The 15400-nt window shown below is 34.8% G+C and overlaps 1 protein-coding gene across 1 annotated transcript in view; it reads right to left on the reverse strand.

The window, feature by feature from the left end:
- Nucleotides 1-15400, reverse strand: part of lcor (ligand dependent nuclear receptor corepressor) — a 73997-nt gene that overhangs the window by 13917 nt on the left and 44680 nt on the right. Inside the window, exon 2 of the mRNA XM_056448607.1 lies at nucleotides 7464-7529. Within this exon, the coding sequence (XP_056304582.1) occupies nucleotides 7464-7529 (66 nt within the window). The remainder of the gene's footprint in view (nucleotides 1-7463; nucleotides 7530-15400) is intronic.

Below are 15400 nucleotides of genomic sequence, written 5' to 3' on the forward strand. Positions count from 1 at the left end.
TTTGTCAGTTTAGTGGCTGATTTGTATGAATTCCTATGGAGTTCAGTCGTACAAAAATGTATGATTTTTTTAAAAGGAAGCGTGGCACCAAACCCCGCCCCTAAACCCAACTGTTATTGGGGTAAAAGCAAATTGTTCTAAACTGTACGAATGAGATCGTACGAATTCGCCACTAAATCAAAGTCACGAATTGCCGTAAGATAGTGTTTGGTCAGTTTAGTGGCTAATTTGTAGGAATTCCTACACGTTCAGTTGTACAAAAACATACGATTTTAAAAAAGAGGCGTGGCACCAAACCACATCCCTAAACCAATACGTCATTGGGGGATGAGCAAATCATACTAAATTATTTGAATGAGATTGTACGAATTATGAATTAGCCGCTAAATTAAAAAGATACAAATTGCCGTGAGATTGTGTTGTTTTGTCAGTTTAGTGGCTAATTTGTACGAATTCCTACGAGTTCAGTTGTATGAAAATGTACGATTTTATAAAGGAAGTGTGGCACCAAACCCCGCCCCTAAACCCAACCGTCATTTGGGATGAGCAAATTCATACTAAATTGTTTGAATGAGATTGTACAAATTAAAACGAATTAGCCACTAAATCAAAAAGATGCAAATTGTCATGAGATAATGTGTTGAATTAAATAAATATATATTTAAAACAACGCTAAGTAGCAAATTAACAATTAAAATTCATGTAATGAGTTTAAATGTCTGAAATCATGCAAAATATGTGTTATTTTGACCAATCAGGGTTGTTCCACCAAATAATATTTAATATTATTAACCAAAATATATTTGTGTTTTCCTTCACTATTTATTTAGCATTATTTTAATGTACTTTTTAAAGTTTTTACTTTTAGAGAATCACTCATGTAACTGCATGTTATTGTGCTTTCAACAGATTCAAAAATTGAATCAATTACATGATTTAGTTCTGTCAGAAAAATTTTAAAGACAATGCTGAACAAATCATGGACAGGAATCATGTGCAAAAGCACAGACACAGACAAAAACGACCCATTTAATTCTGAGGGGGATGGAGAATGGTCATGAGAAACTATACTACAATGCTTTTTGGTGTAAGGAAACCTTGACGACCCTTAGTGGTCCTTGGGGGAGAATTGAAGCGATAAAGTTGACCCCATATGCGACCTCTTTAAATATTCTTCTTTGTTATGATCTTTGACGGATTACATGTTCAGCTCTGTGTCTGATTATAGCCGCTAGCTAACAATCACATGACAAGTACATTCTGTTTATTTTTAGGTGTTGCCGTCTCTTGACCGAGTGACTGAAAAAAAAAAAGAAATAACCAAAGAGGAGAAAATCTGCCATTGTAGGACTTCATCTGTGTGACAGGTAAATTAAAGCAGATGTGATGCACGGATGTGTTCATTTATTTCATAATTAAGAAATGAGAATTGAGAACAAGGCTATTAAGAGACGGCAAAGGGATGACTAAAAAAAGAAATGTTGTGACATCTGACACAAGCAATCAAACCGTCACGCGTTATTAAAGAAAACCAAAAGCCAGAACGAACCGCTACTGATCTAGGAAATGACTACAGCCCAGAGATGAGCAGAAATGAATGTGGGTCAAAGATCGCAGTTTGGGATCTGCTTCAAAAGCCAAATTTAAAGCTGGATTCGGCTTTTCATCTTTAACCCATGAATTATCAACGAACATCTATTAATATTCACTTAACTTTGGAAGTGTGTTCGCACTTGTATCTGAAAGGCCATTTATTTTGCAGCTGTGTGAATTTTAGGCTACGCTTGCGAGAAGCATTGCTCTGACTAAATAATTGCCAACACAAGTAAAAACACATGACCTTTTTTTCCTTCCAGAACAGTTCTGTTCACTGTGTGAAGTTTTAATTTGCACTTCAAGTGCTGCTGCAAAAAAAAGAGCAATAAGCAATGTAAGCTTTATATATCATTCTCGTACTTGTGAAAGTGTTTAAATTGAATTAAATCTGATTCTTTAGGCTCATGCGTGCTTTTTTTAGCGAACAATTAATTATGCAAACCTACAGAAACACCCAGTTTTGGTAATGTGTAATTATACTGTCTCTAAAGCAGGAGTCTCAAACTCTAATTGGCCACTTCAGTGACTGACAGCTCATAGGAGGGCCGTTTCAACATTCAACCACAAGAAAAAAAAGTGATGTAATTGATGCATCTTAGGACAACAGACCTGATGTTCCAACACAATCTCACGGCAATTCGTAACTTTTTTTTTTAGTGGCTAATTCGTACGATCTAATTCGTACAATTTAGTACGATTTGCTCATCCTCCAATGACGGTTGGGTTTAGGGGCGGGGTTAGGTGCCACGCCTCCTTTTTAAAATCGTACCATTTCGTACGACTGAACTCGTACGAATTCATACGAATTAGCCACTAAACTGTCAAAACGTAAAATACTTACGTTTTCTCGTGAGATCAGGCTGGATGTTTATATTTCAAGCATTACCAGTCACCAGTGATGATGCGAATCAGCAGGTTTATTGCTATAAAATATAACAAATATATCTGTGGCTGTTTAAATTAGCATTTTGATATTTAAATAGTCATGATGATGATAATAATTAATATTATTATTCTGTCCCAACCAATTGTTGCGTTACCAAAAGTTTAACAGACAGCGAAGAACAGCAGAAACAGTTTGGGTAACTTTACTGGCAATTGTTCTTCTTGGCATCTTTCTTTCTTTGGGAAATTACATATATATATATATATATATATATATATTCACATTTACTTTAACATGTTCAATTCAGCCAGCAGTAAAATGTGCACAGTTGTCATAGAAATCTCACAACCCTTATTAGGAAAATCTATTAAATGAGACTATTTGAATATTAGCAGAATTAGCATATGTGTTACACCATCAGCATAATGTGTAAGCCATGAAGATGTGCATGTTCAACACAATACAGGTGGTATAAAACTGATAATAATCAAACGACCCTTGAATATTTACAAAAAAATAGAGCTTTAGTAAAAAAATGTACCGCATTCATTTCAAGGTTTAAATCAGCCACAGAAATAATTTGCATGTGCGCTACTTTCAACCAAACGCAGAGAAAAAACGAAAGTAAAATACAGTATAGAGTACTGCAGTACTTTAAATGTCCAATAGGTGGCGGGTCAAAACCACATGTGGCTAGATGCTACTGCACAACAATGATAGTGATTGAAAAACATATGTTTTGGCGGGCCAGTTCTCGTTATATTGTTGACGTCAGTTGCGGGCCAGAGGGAGGAGGAGTGCGGGCCGTAAATGGCCCGCAGGCCGGGAGTTTGAGACCCCTGATTTAAAGAATGAATCAAGGGCTTAAAATAAGATGCCTAGACTGCAGCTCTGCACAAGAAGTTTGGTCAGAGGAGAAATGGTCATTCCCGACTGAGCCTGGTTTCTCTCAAGGTTTTTTTTCTCCTTCACTTTCGTCAATTGGTGAAGTTTGTTCCTCGCCGCTGTCGCCTATGGCTTGCTTGGTTTGGGACTTGTGGAGCTGCACATCGATGGATTTGCTCGTCAGTGTTTGGACTCTCAGCAGTGATTATTAAACCACACTGAACTGAACTTCAACTCTGGAAACTGGACTGACTCTGTTTCAGTTTACTAGAACTCCAGTGTTCAGCTGCTGCGACCCAATCTATATTGTGAAAGCGCCAGAGATATAAACGAATTGAACTGAATTAAAATAGACTGTTGTTTAGTTTAAGTTCAGCTTCGACTCGTGAATGTTTATTTTGAACAAATATTTATGCATACCATCAGAAACAAAAAGATTTGAACTTATTTTCTGGCTTAATATGTAATTAGATGCATTACATTTAGTGAATTTACAAAAGGGCTTCAAATAGAGTCCTGAGGTACACCAGAACAAAAGACGACAGGTAGTATGATCAAAAAGTCAAGACAACGTGTTGTGATGTTACTTTGACTTATTTTCGTGAGTTAATCAGGTTTCAACTTTTATTTTATTTACTTTTTCCTTCCAGAACAGTTCTGTTCACTGTGTGAAGATTTAATTTGCACTTCAAGTGCTGCTGCTGCTGCAAAAAAAAGAGCAATCAGCAATGTAAGGTTTATATTTCATTCTCATACTTGCGAAAATAAGAGTGTTTAAATTGAATTAAATCTGATTCTTTAGGCTCATGCGTGCTTCTTTTTAGCGAACAATTAATTATGCAAACCTACAGAAACACCCAGTTTAGACATTTTCTGGTAACCTGTTAATGTGTGATTACACTGATGCACTGTATGAATCAAGGGCTTAAAATAGACTGTTGTTTAGTTCATTAAGTTTGGCTTCGACTCGTGAATGTTTATTTTAAACAAATAATTATGCACAGCATCAGAAAGATTTCAACTTATTTTCCAGCTTCATGGTTGACCTGCTAAAAAGCAATCAGGTTTATTGCATTTAGTGAATTTATAAATAGGCCTGAAATAGAGTCCTGAGGTTTTGTGTCAAAAATATCCTGTAAAATTCATTATGAATTTTGTTAAACTTCGAAAGAATATTTATTTTTTTAGAAGATAGATTTGGACTGATTATCATCAATAAATAGTTTGTCTATAGACCATTTCCATGTGGAGATGTCATTGGTCCATGAACATTTCCTGCTTGTTGCCAAACTATGTTATAACTGTAACAAGAGGCAGTTTAATCATATCTTAATGGTAAAACCACTCCTATAACATGTATTTATCAACACATGGACCTTTGTGGATTCTTGGGAGCGATGGAAATTAAAAATGTAATAGAGAAAATACATTAGAACTATTGTTATTGTTTACAACATGGTTTATATAACGCTGCACAAACTTTCAACACCACGTGTTTTCAGGTTTTCACACCTATGAGTTAATGTTAAGTTAGATTTAATCAGATATTCGACATAACAATGTTCTGTAGTTAACATTAGATATTAACCTAGATATTCAAACATCCTTCAATGTAATGTTGAACATGCTCTGACACCATACCAGTCAACATCAGGATGGGAAAATAAGCGATACCCTTAAAGAGCAGCGAATAAATCTCCCTCATCAAGATTTTCGTTTGATTTCATTAAATAACAGAGGTGTCACTTTAAAAACGCACAGATCTATAATGAAAGCATTGCTTTTCTTACTTTTTATGCTCATTTAGGACAAAATTTGTTGTGTTTAAAAGAAAGCCCACCAAGATCGACATGTTTAGATGTTGTTTTTGTTGTTGTTATTATTATTGATATGTGTTTGTTTGTTCAAATCATGTGTACCATTACAGAATCATTTTGGGAAACTGTCTGTTTATCACTATGGAGTGCGTCTTACAGTCTTACACCGCTAGATGAACCGACTGTTTTGAGGATTGCATAGGAGGTGTGACGGTGCCTGTAATGGTAAGGAAGGGAATCCTGCCATTTTTATATTTAGTTCAGTGTTTTCATGCCTAAATAAAATGAAAACACAGAACAGACTCACATTTAAGAGCAAGGGGCATGCCCTGGTGGTATGGGTTGCATATAGGCAGGATTGGCTCTTTAAAAGGGTTATGCGATGTTGAACAATTTGGCATCGTACGATGTCTAATGTAAACCATCGCGATGGACGATGGCAGTGCCGTCGTAGGCGGTGGTGAATTAATAATTTATGAATAATTAATTAATCCATAATGAATTCATTATTTGTAGCCTACCGTTTCAACTACCTGACCCGCATGATCTTAGTTTTACCCATAACTAGGCCCACACGGAATCTGTGCAGGCAGAAATGCGCAGATTTCCAGCCCATCGTTGAGTCTATTTATTTAGTTGTGTGTAAACTTATATATTTATTGAGTTTTTAAATTAATTTCAGTAATATTACTGACTATTAAAAAGTAATCATTTCTGTCTGGTGACGCGGTGGCGCAGTAGGTAGTGCTGTCGCCTCACAGCAAGAAGGTCGCTGGTTCGAGCCTCGGCTGGGTCACTTGGCGTTTCTGTGTGGAGTTTGCATGTTCTCCCTGCATTCGCGTGGGTTTGCTCTAGTTTCCCCCACAGTCCAAAGACAAGCGGTACAGGTGAATTTGGTAAGCTAAATTTCCATAGTGTATGAGTGTGAATGAGAGGGTATGGATGTTTTCCAGAGATGGGTTGCAGCTGGAACAGCATCCGCTGTGTAAAACAGTTGCTGGATAAGTTGGCAGTTCATTCCGCTGTGGCAACCCCAGATTAATAAAGAGACTAAGAATGTGAATGAATAATTTCTGTCTTTTAGTAGATACATTGAGGATATATTATGTGAGAGACATGATTTGTTTACCAAATGAATGGATCTAATAGGATTTGCGTTGTAAACAGTAAATAAAAGTAAAAAATGTAATATATTTTGATTTAATATATTAGGTTTTTAGTTATGATACTCCCAAAATCATTTTGCTTAAATCCGCATTTTTTACAATGTTCTGGGCAGAAATAGCAAAAAATGTTCGCAGATTCATAATAGACCCATAACTAAATCATCAATAAAAGGTAAGCTACACACAAGTTACCACCTGTCAATCACTTTTACCACAGGACTCTGGCATGAATAGGCAGAGTGATCTGTGTTGGTATAATGGCGTCCACAACAGGAACAAACCAGCAGTATCTGAGGTTTTGGCTAAAATGACTGAGTACAAGCGTGAAAGTGAAAGACTGAAGCAGTGTACTGACGCTGTGACACGTTACCTAATAGATTCAAAAGACAGAAGAGTCTTTAGAAAGAGACAAGGTTAATTAAAGATCAAGTTTAACAGCTATAGTGAGACGCCATCCAGCGCCACATCCTTGTTAAACTGTCCGACGTGCACTGCTCTCTGGGGTTTAGTGCTCAAAGCACCCGCTGACTGCTGGAGCTCATACGAGCGCATGACAGAGTGTGTGTTTGTGTGGTCATGTGATGTGCGTTTTCAGCAGTATAGTGTGGAAGGGCTTTTCAGAACCGCCAGTGTGGATCATTTTCTACACGTATTAGTGTAAACGGGGATTGAGTGTGTGTTTTTGCGAGTGGATTGCTGCTGCGATGGGAGCGGGATGGAGGATCGCTATGCCGGCTCAGCATCGTGATGTCTATCGGTGATGGACGATGGCATCGGCTATCGACCCAACCCTACGCTTTAATATTTATTCCTACCCTTCATAGAAAATACCTTAACAGGATGATAACAGGATAGAGCTGTAAAATATGGGAGAATCCTAGGGAAAACGGGAGGGTTGACGGGTATGTCTGACACTCATTTCTTTTAGATTCAGTCTCAACAATTCAGAGTAAAGCTCTTTCTGATTCTGATCAGAGAAACTCCACCAAAATAAAGTGTGTAAGTGCTGCAACACATGCATCATAATATTAAATGGCAGGTTATGAAATCTTTCCTGAAACTGTAGACGCTGCCAAGACTTCAAGTAATAATCACCGTAATCATCCCACTGACCTTGAAAGAGGGTAAGATCTTTTACGAGTCCTGGTCCAAACAGCCCCTCCAAAATGCTTTCAAACCCTGCGAAGAAGACAAAGGTAAATTCTTATTAGCAATATGGCAGGTCTGCAAGTACAAATCACACGTCCACCCACGGCCGCCCCCGCACTCGCACAAACCGCCTTCAGTTTTATGAACTAAATCAATGCTACGCCGATTTAATACTGCCACTCAATTTAATTAACTGAAAATACCGGACCGACGGCGCTGTTGCACGAGCACACCCTGATGAATCTAAAACCAGGAAAAAGAAACATCGCTGGTATTCAGTGTCAATGTCTAACAATAGAGATTCTTAGACAGGTGGATCTAGAACAATGCCATGCAGACGTCTGAAGAGCTGCCGTTTTTAACCCCCATGATGCAGTGTGAACGTATGAAACATACATATTGATTTCTGGAGTTGCTGTTGTTTGACAAAGTCATGCTTATCAACATCAAATCCAATCCTAGCATTCAAGTTCGTTAACATATGTACGCAATAGCAGGGTTCATACACATGTGACTACTAAAATGCCAAGACTTTTCCAGAACTTTCAAGTCCATTTTCATGATGTAATGTCTACATATGGTAAATAATAAGAAAAGCAATGACGTTAAGATGTATTACAGCATATCATAGCACACGCAACAATCTATTGTGTTTACATTTGTTGTTATCTCCATGTACAATAGATATTGATGATGTTTACACAGCACTAACAATGTGAGAGCAGGTTTTTGGCCAGGGACAGAAAAGACGTAAAGACAACTAACCTATATTCAAGTTAGAGCTGCAAAATATATAGTTTCAGCATCGATATCTCAATGTGTGCATCCGCAATAGTCACATCGCAGGATATGCAATGTTGGAATCATAGTTTAATATAGAGTTTAATCATAATGAAGTTCATCATCTGCATGCATTTTTAAAGAGATAGTCCACCCCAAAATGACTTACCGTTTTCATCACACCCTTCACATGAGTTCATTCATTCATTCATTCATTCATTTTCTTTTCGGCTTAGTCCCTTTATTAATCAGGGGCGCCACAGCGGAATGAACTGCCAACTTATCCAGCACATGTTTTACGCAGCGGATGCCCTTCCAGCTGCAACCCATCACTGGGAAACATCCATACACACTCACTCACATACATACCCTACGGACAATTTAGCCTGCCCAATTCACCTGTACTATAGCGCATGTCTTTTGGACTGTGGGGGAAACCGGAGCACCTGGAGGAAACCCACGCGAACACGGGGAGAACATGCAAACTCCACACAGAAACGCCAACTGACCCAGCCGAGGCTCGAACCAGCGACCTTCTTGCTGTGAGGCGACAGCACTACCTACTGCGCCACCTCATTTATGAGTTCTTTGTTTTTAAATGAATATAATTGAATAACTCCTTTAGTATTGAATCAAGTGAAGTGTGAGTATATTTTAATCTTTGAGTGTACTGTCCCTTTAAGACCTGTGACTGCGTGAACATTTCAATATTTCAGAGTTTAAAACACCCGGCCACAAGACATTTATTATAACTTTAATAAAGATTAAATAATATACAATATAGACTATGCAGTGTTGATTATTCAATATCTGTACCTGGAACACTTGAAAACTATCATTCCCTTTTATCTGTACTATATTTATCTCTGCTTGTCATTTATTTGTTATATATTATTGGAGATTCACTCCTCTGCAAAATCCCCTCAATCAATCCAAATAAACCTGATAAATCATCTGGTGAAATTGTGTTCACATCGTAATGTACATCACAGAAATACTAAATATCATCATGTCAAGATTTTTCCATTATCGTGGAGCCCTAATTCAACTATTTATTTATTTTTCTTCTGTTTTTCCAGACCTGGAAAATGGCATGTTAAAATTCCAAGACTCCTCCAGGTGTTCATGACCGTATGAACCGTGAATAGGCATGGGCTCAATACTGACGGTGTGATAACCTTCAATAAAAATATCACAGTTTCTCTGTATTGTCATTACTGCTCTAAAATGTAGATCAAGGGACCATAAGCTGTTTTCATTCATTTTCCTTCAGATGAGTCACTTATCAGGGGTCACCACAGCGGAATGAACTGCCGACTATTCCAGCAAATGTTTTACGCAGCGTACATGTGATTTTTAAGCTTTTTTTATTTGTAATAAATTTGCAACAATTTAAAAAACTCTTTGTTCACATTGTCATTATGGGGGATTGTGTGTAGAATGTTGAGGAAATACATGAACGTAATCCATTTTGGAATAAGGCTGTAACATAAACAAATGTGGAAAAAGTGAAGCGCTATCAATACTTTCAGGATGCATTGTAGATATAAATGAATGGATGGATGGATGGATGGATGGAGAAAATGATGGATGGATGGATGGATGGATAGATGGAGAAAATGATGGATGGATGGAGAAAATGGATAGAGAAAATGATGGATGGATGGAGAAAATGATGGATGGATGGATAGATATAGAAAATGATGAATAGATGGATGGATGGATAGATAGAGAAAATGATGGATGGATGGATAGATGGAGAAAATGATGGATGGATAGATGGAGAAAATGATGGATGGACGGCTGGATGGATGGATAGATGGAGAAAAAAATGGATGGATGGATGGATAGATGGAGAAAATGATGGATGGATGGATAGATGGAGAAAATGATGGATGGATGGATGGATGGATGGATGGATGGATGGATGGAGAAAATGATGGATGGATGGATGGATGGATGGATGGATGGAGAAAATGATGGATGGATGGATAGATGGAGAAAAAAATGGATGGATGGATGGATAGATGGATGGATGGATGGATGGATGGATGGAGAAAATGATGGATGGATGGATAGATGGAGAAAATGATGGATGGATGGATAGATGGAGAAAATGATGGATGGATGGATGGATGGATAGATGGAGAAAATGATGGATGGATGGATAGAGAAAATGATGGATGGATGGATGGATAGATAGAGAAAATGATGGATAGATGGAGAAAATGATGAATGGATGGATGGATCGAGAAAATGATGGATAGATGGAGAAAATGATGGATGGATGGATGGATGGATATAGAGAAAATGATGGATAGATGGAGAAAATGATGGATGGATAGAGAAAATAATGGATGGATGGATAGAAAAAATGATGGATGGATGGAGAAAATGATGGATGGATAGAGAAAATGATGGATGGATGGATAGAAAAAATGATGGATGGATGGATAGAAAAAATGATGGATGGATGGATAGAGAAAATGATGGATGGATGGATGGATGGATGGAGGGATGGACGGATGGATGGATGGATAGATGGAGAAAATGATGGATGGATAGATAGATAGATAGAGAAAATGATGGATGGATGGATGGATAGAAAAAATGATGGATGAATGGATGGATAGATAGATAGATAGATATAAATGGGTCCATATAGATGGATATAGAATAGTATAGATCTGGATGGATGTACAGGTTAATTGCTTGATTTCATCGACTCAGAACACAAAGATAATGGTTTAATGCATTATACAGGCTGGAGGTAATGAATTTAAACTTAAACTAAGCTTAAACTTTAGATTTGGTTATTGAATTTTAAAAACTGTAATGTTAAAACTAAACTAATACTGAACCAAACGTCAATTACTAAATGTCTACTCGCTACCAAAACAACCCCCCGATCTATATACACATTTAATAGCAGCCTCCATAATAAACAGAATGAACACACAGCCATTCTCTGATCTCATGCTCTGATCTAAGCCATACTACCACACTTAAACCTGAATCTAAACGCTATGTTCACCTGGTTTAAGAAAACCCCTAAAATCCATACAGTGTGTTCAATAACGTCCTTAGTTACGCTGTCACGAAGATTAAGAAGAACATGCTCACTAGTGTTTTGTCCTTCAGGAGAGCTGCTGTCTTTCTGACAGAAACAGTCAGGCTTAGTTAGTGTGATTCGCTATTCATCAGCTGTTGCCGCTGCAGTCTGCTTGTGAAGCATGCATTCCAAATTGTTGCCGGCTACAAAGGAGGCTTTGAAAACAACAAGAAAAAAACCCCAGAGCACTTCAAAGAGTCCCAACATTCCTGTCCATTAAATGGCCAGCATTACTGCTAAAACTGCAGCGGTTTTCAAGCTCTAGTGGATAATTGCAGCACTACACAAAGAGCGAGCGCTGAACATCTAATGCAAAAATATCCGATAAAGCACCACTCTTTATTTCTTTTGTAATTACATTTCACAAACATTTACTCTCTTTTTGCGTGTGTGTGTGTGTGTGTGTGTGTGCATTTTTGTTCTGCAAAACAGTGCCATGCATTTCTGAAAAGAATTATGTTGAATGCTTGTGAAATTTGGTGTAGGGGTGCAGGTAATGAATACATTGAAATGCATTTAAACACAAAATACCAAATACTTCAGTTTTACGAGTTTCAAAATACAATACAAAAGTAATCAAAATACAGCAGCAAGATCAAAATAAAATACTGTATTTGGTGTTTTGAAAATCCTGCAAAATACTTTTACAAGGGAGCCTGACAAACTCTGATCAATCCCCTTCGATCAATCCCGATCACATAAATAAAATAAAGCGAAACAAATCAAATTAAATTAAATAAAAACAAAAAAATTCAATAAAACAAATTAAAATAAAATACATTTAAAAAGCAAAATAAATAAAATAAAACAAAAAATTTAATTAAATTTAAAAAATGTATAAAATAATTTAATAAAATAAATGAAATGAAATAAAGCAAAACAAAAAACAAATAAAATAAATATAATTTAATAAAATAAATGAAACTAAGCAAAAGAAATCAAATCAAATTAAATAAAAAATAAAAATAAAAAATAAAATAAATGAAATAAAGCCAAAAGAACTAAACTAATAAAATAAAATAAATGAAATAAAGCAAAACAAACTAAACACATAAAATACATTTTATAAAATAAATTATTTAAAGCAAAAAACAAATAAAATAAATATAATTTAATAAAATAAATGAAACTAAGCAAAAGAAATCAAATCAAATTAAATAAAAAATAAAAATAAAAAATAAAATAAATGAAATAAAACCAAAAGAACTAAACTAATAAAATACATTTAATAAAATTTAATAATTAAAGCAAAACAAAAATTAAATAAATATAATTTAATATAATAAATAAAACAGCAAAAGAAATAAAATAAGGCAAAAAATCAAATTATAAAATATTTAAATAAAATAAAAATAATTTAATAAAATTAATTGAACAAAGCAAAACAAATCAAAGCAAACAAAAAAGTAATAAAATAATTTAAAAAATTATAACATAAAAAATAAAATGAAATAAATTAAATAAAGCAAAACTAATAAAATCAATACAATTTAATCAAATAAATTAAATAAAGCAAAACAAATAAAATCAAAACAAATAAAACGAAAAATTTAATAATAAAAAAATTTATAAAATAAATGAAAAAGCAAAACAAAAAACTAATTAAATAAATAGTTTAATAAACAAAGCAAAATAAATAAAAATAAAACAAAAAATTATAAATAAAAAATTAGTAAAAATAAAATAAATTTAATAAAATAAATGAAACAAAGCAAAACAAATCAAATAATAAAACAACAACTATTAAAGTAATAAAAAATAAAATAATATTTGCACCTCCTTCACCCACTGTACATGAGGAGGTGTTCGTAAAAATGTATGTTTCTCTTTTTATTTTAGTGTAGATTTTGTACAAATTTCATCCAGAAAGTGTCGTCTTGAAGATGATCCCTTTAATCACAGTAAAAACCATTCAATGCACATATTGAGTCTCTCTAACTCTATCTACTGTGAGAATTGTGAAAGTCTTATATTTTAAAATAGTAATACATGAAAAGGTTATTGAAAATGTTCACAGAATTTGCTAAATAAATCTGGTTGTTTAAAATAAATCCACGATTTCTGAAATCTCCTAAAATCTCCAGTTTTAGTCATTTCCATAATTCATGTTTTTTTGTAATTGGACTCTTTAATACACAATATAAACCCCGATATCTGTAGCACTTATTATATGTTGTTTGTCTTATTTGACTTGCTCCTGAACCAACTCATGCTATTTATCTGTTATTTTCTTCATACATGCTGCATAATTTCCATCCATACTCCAAGCATTGATCAACTTCTTCAATATTAATCAATATTCTAGTCTAGTCTTGGCAAATAACAGAGAAAACACCACTATTAAAGGCCACATTTTAATGATGCCATCATGTAGACGTCTTACAAAGTATCTTACAGTATTTTAAAATACAAGACACTGAAGTATTGTGATACAAAATATTCACCCATTCTCATAAACTCTATCAACAAAGTACAAAATACAATAATGTATTTAAATTATGTCTTGGCCATCCCTAACAATGTGCATCTATAGAGGTTGTATTTCTATATTTTAACGTCTGGAATTAGCATTAACACAGATGCTACAACATCTCGGAGCAAAGCCTGAGGTTTAATATGACAATTATTTCACCTTGACGTAAATAAAGCAAATAATTAAATAAGAAAATTAATAAGAAAAGAAATAAGTAAATAAATAAAGCCTGAGGTTTAATATGACAATTATTTCACCTTGACATTTGCTCCGCTTTGAAATGAACTTTCTGTGTGTGTATTATTAAAATCTCCTGTTAACGCTTCGGCTTGCAGATGTTACTGGAGATGCATCTTAAAGCTGATGCAGGTCTGCGCTGCATTAAATGCTGCTGATATGACACGGTTATTAACGTGATGTGCTGTACGTTAAGGAAGGCAATCAAAAGTTTCTAAATAAGGATGGAATTAATGCAAAGGTTATTAAAGGAATATAAGGTTGCCAAATTGCCCTGTGATACAATAATTAAAGAGCGAGCTAAAAATGAGCCATTTTACAAGATCCATCATCCATCCATCCATCATCCATCATCCATCCATTTATTTATTTATTTATTTATTGTATTTTTATTGCGTGTTAATATTTTAATTATTAAAAATGTTAAAAAGAAATATTAAAAACGATAATATATTAATGTTATCTATCTATCTATCTATCTATCTATCTATCTATCTATCTATCTATCTATCTATCTATCTATCTATCTATCTATCTATCTATCTATCTATCTATCCATCATTTTCTCTATCTATGGATGGATGGAAGGACAATAGATAGATAGATAGATAGATAGATAGATAGATAGATAGATAGATAGATAGATAGATAGATAGATAGATAGATAGATAGATAGATAGATAGATAGATAGATAGATAGATAGATAGATAGATAGATAGATAGATAGATAGATAGATAGATAGATAGATAGATAGATAGATAGATAAAATGATGGATGGATGGATAGATGGATGGATGGATAGATGGATGGATGGATGGATGAAGAAAATGATAGATGGATGGATGGATGGATGGATAGATGGATGGATGGAGAAAATGATAGATGGATGGATGGATGGAGGGATGGATGGATGGAGAAAATGATAGATGGATGGATAAATGGATGGATAGATAGATGGATGTATGGAGAAAATGATAGCTGGATGGATGGATGGAGGGATGGATGGATGGATGGATGGATGGAGAAAATGATAGATGGATGGATGGAGAAAATGATAGATGGATGAATGGAGAAAATGATGGATGGATGGATAAATGGATGGATGGATAAACAGATGTATACTGTAGCTAGATAGATATGGATATAGATGTATAGATAAACATGTATAGATAGAATGATGGATGGATAGATCTATAAATGGATGGATGGGTAGATGAATAGATCTATAGATGGATGTAGATGTATAGATATGGATGGATGGATGGATGTATAGATGGACAGACAGATCTATAGATGG

The sequence above is a fragment of the Danio aesculapii genome, chromosome 22, assembly GCF_903798145.1.
Source record: "Danio aesculapii chromosome 22, fDanAes4.1, whole genome shotgun sequence".
NCBI lineage: Eukaryota > Metazoa > Chordata > Actinopteri > Cypriniformes > Danionidae > Danio > Danio aesculapii.